General features: G+C 47.2%; 1 protein-coding gene across 5 annotated transcripts in view; it reads right to left on the reverse strand.

The window, feature by feature from the left end:
* The window catches only part of Rbms1 (RNA binding motif single stranded interacting protein 1), a 225,234-nt gene extending 220,148 nt beyond the window's left edge, over window positions 1–5,086 (reverse strand). For all 5 annotated transcript variants that reach the window (XM_041631476.1, XM_041631482.1, XM_041631478.1 and 2 more), the window contains exon 1: window positions 4,586–5,086. In XM_041631476.1, the coding sequence (XP_041487410.1) occupies window positions 4,586–4,660 (75 nt within the window). In that variant the 5' untranslated portion in view covers window positions 4,661–5,086. The remainder of the gene's footprint in view (window positions 1–4,585) is intronic.
* Between the last annotated feature and the right edge of the window lie 914 nt (window positions 5,087–6,000).

The following is a 6,000-nucleotide window of genomic DNA, read 5'->3' on the forward strand; positions in this document are numbered from 1 at the left end:
CGTGATGCAGAAGAAAACGTATGATTTGTTTCCCTGGACAGTCTTTCTTACATAAAAAGAAAGGGAAAAAGAGATATCTTCCACTTACCTAAAAGGTTTGAAACTTTAAATTCTATTACCCATCAAGTTGGCTGGCAAAAACATCATTAGGCAAAGCACAGACACAGCAACATATTAGCAAAAGCTTTTTTCTCTCTCACTGAAAATGTACACTGCCAAAGAATCGGAGGTCTATCCAGAGCAGTGATACACAAGGATGTGCTCCTCCTCCCCCAGACATCTTCCCCCATCCTCTTCTAGTGGCTTAAGGTTTCATTCTCAACAGAGAGAGGTAATCTGTGTCTCTATGTATTTTATGTTGTGCAAAACTCTAAAGATACCTGAAAGAAAGGGCGCTACAATGTGTAACTTCACCCTTAACAGTCCCATAACCATGAGTCTTTCTGCCATGTCTAGACACTCAAAATACCCTACTAGAGAAATTAATGTTGCATTATTCAACTGATACATTTAAGCAACTTTTACTCACCTGGTAAAGGTAAGTGTATCTTTTTATTTTTATTATTTTATTTTACTTTATTTTATTTTTGAGACAGGGTTTCTCTGGAACAGTTCTAGCTGTCCTGGAACTCTCTTTGTAGATCAGGTTGGCCTTCAACTTAGGGAGATTTGCCTGCCTCTGCTTCCCGAGTGCTGGGATCAAAGGCATATGCCACCACAGCCAGCTAACATAGGTATGTATATCATAAGATGCAAAGTACCCATGGCTTCATTCTTTGTTATAGTTGCTACTTATGCATGTAGAATCATGACCTTAATTTCTAGAAGACTCAGACTGTTTGGCACAATATTTGTTGATTACAGATAAATATCTGTTTGAAAATCCAGTGAAACGGTTGTGTGTCAAAGAGGGTGAGTTCAGAACTGTTTTGTACCTACAGCCTTTATTAGTGGAATTCTAAATTACTTTATTATCTCTCAGAGTTTGATGCTGAGTTCAGATATATTCTTTCGTATCCATTTATACAAAAATCATCTTAAAACAAAACTATGTTTTTCTTCATAAAAAACCATTTCTTTATTTATAGAATATTTCTTTAGTACAGAAGACTGCTATATGCACAAAATGGAAGCTTCTATATTTTAGCGAACTATATACCAAAGGTCTATGAACAAAGATTATATGTGTCATGTTGCCTTCAACTGGTAAAAATATCCACAAAGCAATATAAAGAAAAACCTGTACTTCTTCTTCACAAGGGAAAGATTACATATTGTATCCCCAGTAACATTCAAATACACACCCCAGCACTGATGCATGCTATAGTGTTTCTCAAGTACAGTAGTAGCCTGTACAGAAGTGAAATTCCTATAGCCACTGGCTGACAACTTGTTTATATAAATCTTTGAATTAGAATGTTAATCAATTTTTCTTTTTTTCTGAACAGCTGAAAACTGAAACACATATTAAACTTTTCGGAGTATCACCTAAGGTCATTTAACATCTGGAATGGTCTTTAGAACAGTGTGTGTTTGTGTTTACAAAACTCCATGGACGGCTATTTCAGGATGCATGTGCCAGGCGATAAAGCTACCTGCTAGAATAAGGCAGTACGGACAGAGAAACAAACTGACAGAACAAACAAAACCACCCTCCATGGGGTAAAATCTGGGTACTTGAGCTCCACATGGCTATAGGCTAAGACACACTGGAAACTACATCTCGTCCATCCATGGCCTGCTCTTCTTAGCGGCCTCACAGGTACCTGATGCTCCCTGGAGATTATGTCACATTTTCTCTGTCAAAGCATGATGCCCAACAATGCAGTTGTTGGCTCCGAGTGCTATTTTCTTGATTGCAAAATACGGAATTGATGTGTTTCATGGGAGCATCTTCCAAAACAAATTTGCCAAAACAGTCTGTGCTTAGATTAACACAAGAAGCATTCGTCACCTGCAACTTGTGAAAGTGTGACCATAAAACTCATTTTAAGGTAGTTTTTAAAATCACCTATTCCTCTGATGAAATACATCAGCTTCATCTGTTCCTTCCTGATCCAACGAAACCACATCGGCTTCACATTCACAGGTTAAAATTCCTTTTTCAATGACCAAACCACTCCTTAGTTTTTGATCCAGCTTCCAAACAAGTTTGCAACAACTGGGACTAGCCAAACACATCAGTGTACTTTACGGAGAGTGACGTAGTCTCTCTCAGGAAGGTCAGAACGCACACAGACAAGCACCAGCCCTGTTGTAGACAACAGGGTCACATGGAGTTTATTAACTTTTCAGGTGGATTATGCTTGTTATTAAACTAGAAACCAAATTAAGTCTCCATTTTTCTTACTGACTTTCACTACCACCATCTTACCAAGGGCTGCGGAGAGGAAGAAGGGAGGTGTATGTCCCCGCCTCTGACTCTCCCATCTAAAACCTGCGTTTGGTGCCTTTGTATTTTTGGAGATGCTCCTTTCTGAACTAATTATGACACCTTTACAATAGGGAGTTTAGATTTAATTACCAAACTTTTTAAAACACCGCATTATATAGGTCAACTGAGGACGCACCTTCCTCCCGAAACAAAGGGAGCTGGGGTAATAGGATTTCAGATTTCATAGGAGAAACGGCAAAATCTGTTTTGAGACTGTCATTTACTGTAACACAAATCAATATTAAATGCTTTATGCAGGAAGCACACTTTCAGAAAATGGGCCCGAGAGCTTCCTGGGATCCAGCCCTAATTACTCCAGCAGGCTCTTGCCGTTTCTCTCTCTCCTCAATTATTTACAGGGCAAAAAAAAAAAAAAAAGCCAAATGGCATTGCATTAGCTATATTAAATGCTATGTGCTTGGTTTCTAACTTACTAATGGTACATAAAAATTACTAAGGTAAATGTTGCATAGAAACATGGATTTTTCTTCTTCTTCTTCACCTGAATGTGTGTATTTATAATTTATGGAGTTAAGTGTTGAATAGACTGTCCTTCAGGCACCGGAATACTGCATAATTTAAATAAGCGCATTAAATATATAACACATCTAAAAGGTAGCACATTGATTACGTTACAGAATTTCTTCCAACAGCTTCGGCATAGCACACGGGTGCGGGCAGCACACACACAAACACACACTCACACGCCAGGCAAGCGTCTCCCTCAAGTTCTTCAAACAATGACATGACAACCTCATGGAGCCCAACAGTGGTGCTCTCAGTTGCCAGTGCCTAGCCAGCCCTGGCGATCTAAGGCAAGAGGGAATGGCGAGAGAGCCTCAAGGAGGTCTTTGAGTGCTGGGAAATGTCTGGCCTTTTTCCATGGACAAACACTAAGGTATGCTGTAGGTACAGAATACCATGGACCACACACACCGAAAGGAAGAAAGCTTTCAAGGTTGAATCACAGATTATTGGTACCAGGGCAGAAATACCCATCTGCCTGCAAGCAATCCCCTCAAAAAGTTTAAACGCTGCATCCATACCTGATTCTTTTGTGATCTAGAAGGGCATGCTAGGTGTTAATTACCAGAGGAGGCTAGTGTACCCACCGACACCTTCTGCTTTCCCTAACTACAGCAGATGTTTCCATGGTGGATAAATGCGCTTTTCGTGAACCCAGACAATTTTTAAAATTAGTTTAGGAGGGATCGAACTGTTGTGAAATTAGCATAGGCCCATCAACAAAGTACGCGGGGTCCCTGGAAAGCCAGCCATAATTTCTATGGCTACATGTCATCAGCTATCCTTACCCAAGAGTGTGCCGAGGCCACTTTTGAGCAGAACTGAAAATCACTCTGTCGTAAACATATAAAGACAGTTAAAAAAAAAAAGAGGGGAAAAGTAAATACAAAGTCACTTCTTTCTGCGCATCGAAATCTGCCCATTGTCCCTCCCTAAGTAAAAGCTACAGAAAAGATTAAAAGGGACATCAATGAACGTGGAGTGAACTTTGGCCACTTTTCTACCCAAAACACCAGCGTAAAAGTGGAAATCAGTAACCAGGTGAAGTGCCACACCGCACAAAGATCAGAGGCAAGGGGCGGGCGCGCAGGGCCCGAGGCGGGGAGGAGACGGTCCCGGCCCCCTCCGGCCACATTCGTCGCGCGCGCGGGAGCTGGAGGGGAGTCCCGCGGGGCGGGGCGGGGTGGGGGGTGCCGAGCGCCACTCCCGGGGACCCCAGAGTTACCGCCCGTAGGGCGAGGCCCTGGAGAGGTCGGAAAGCCATGCCACTAGCGGGTCCTGCCGCTGGCCCCCAAGCGTCTGCCAGCCGCTAGCCCTAGCTGGACGAGGGGCGCCGCGAGGCCGAGAGACCCTCCCCTCCTCGCCGGCCAGGAAGGGGCCGGCGGTCCTTTCCTGTCTAGTCGCTGCTCTCCCCCCTCCCCGCCCCGCGACTTTCTGTAACCCGATCGCCGCGATCTGCTCCCCGGGAAGCCGCCGCCCCGCGCGCAGCCCGGCTCTGCCCAGGCCAGCGCTATAGTTAGCAACCCCAGCAATTGCGCCCGGGGACGGCGGGGTCGCCGCGCGCCCCTCCCCAGCCCGGCCCGGCGCGAGCCCCTCTTTTGGTGACCCTTCCCCGCGCCTCCTTACCTTGGCTTGCAGATACTGGGGGTAATAGTAGGTGGCGTACTGAGGGTACATCTGCTGTTTCCACACTTTGCCCATGAAGCTGGAAGGAAGCCTGCTGTGCAGGGTCGCAGACACTTTGGGGTTTCCAAGTCCCGATCTCTCCTGCCTCTCCCTTTCCGGAGGCGGCGGCGGCGGCTGCCTCGGCGGCTGCTGCTGCCGCTGCTCCACCTCCCAACCGGGACCAGACGACGTCCTCCTCCTCCTTCTACTCCTCCTCCTCCTTCTGATCTTCCTCCTCCTCCTTCTTCTCCTCCTCCTCCTTCCAGGCAGACAGAAAGACACTGCAGAGCGCAGAGGACACCCCGGACAGGGCGCTCCCAAGGAGTTTCCTCTGGGAGCCCGACTGTGCCCGAGCTGCCAAGGGCTGGCGCGCTGGCCGCGCTGCGCTCCCGGAGCAGGCTGAGCCGAGCTAGGAGTGATCAATACAAGTGGAAAGTACGGCGGCGGCGGCGGCTGCGCTCGGTGCCAGGCGACATCTGGGGTGGGTGCGCCCGACAACGAGAGGGGAGAGGGGCTGGCTGCCGAGGCCGCGGGGGAAGGGCGGTCGGGGGCGGGGCTTGGGCGCCGCCGAGCCCGGGACCCGCTGGAGGTGAGGGCTGACTTTTCCACCACTCCTCACCTCCCAGGCTCGCAAGAAGACGCCCAGAATCCTTGGGAACCGCGATCGCTTTGTGTCGGGGGTGGGAGTTGGTTTGGTGGACCCTGCTTAAGAACTGCCTAGAAGGCACCTCTGGCTTTCCCGAGTTTTTAATTTTCGTAAGGAAGAAGGGAGGTAAGGTGGCGGAGAGAGGAAATCAGATTGATCTCTCACTTCCCCTAAATCCCCCGACCGGTTATTTTTTTCCCCCACAAAGGAAAATGCTTCAATGCCGGACCACAAAGCTGGAGCCAGGACACCTGGGTTCTGTTCCACCCACACACCAGGTCACAGCACTCATTTTCTAAGTGACCTTGGGAAGGTTAGTGTCCTTCAGTTTGGTTTTCCCAGATGTGAAATCATGCCCTTTGCATAGAGAAGACCACACACACACACACACACACACACACACACACCCCACACACACACCACACAACAACCTAAGGCGAAGATGCCGAAAAGGGGCAGAATGTTATTACAGGACACAACATAGTCGTTCTCCCTGCCTTTTCTAATGCTGCCAGTCTGTCAACTCCCACTCAGGGGCAAGGAAACTCCCTGAGTTTGGAATATTTTAAGGCCATTTTGAAAGTCACGCTGGCATATTGTTGCAGCGTGCTTCGGTGACACATAAAATCAATCTCTCTTTCTGCTTCTCTCCATCTCTTAATTGTCTCAGCTCTAGACAGCCCCAGACGAGCAGCGGTTCACTTCACTACATAACTGGATAGAATTTAAT

Source organism: Microtus oregoni, unplaced genomic scaffold (genome assembly GCF_018167655.1).
Source record: "Microtus oregoni isolate MIOR12 unplaced genomic scaffold, Mior012 000037F_ref0000500, whole genome shotgun sequence".
NCBI classification, from domain to species: domain Eukaryota; kingdom Metazoa; phylum Chordata; class Mammalia; order Rodentia; family Cricetidae; genus Microtus; species Microtus oregoni.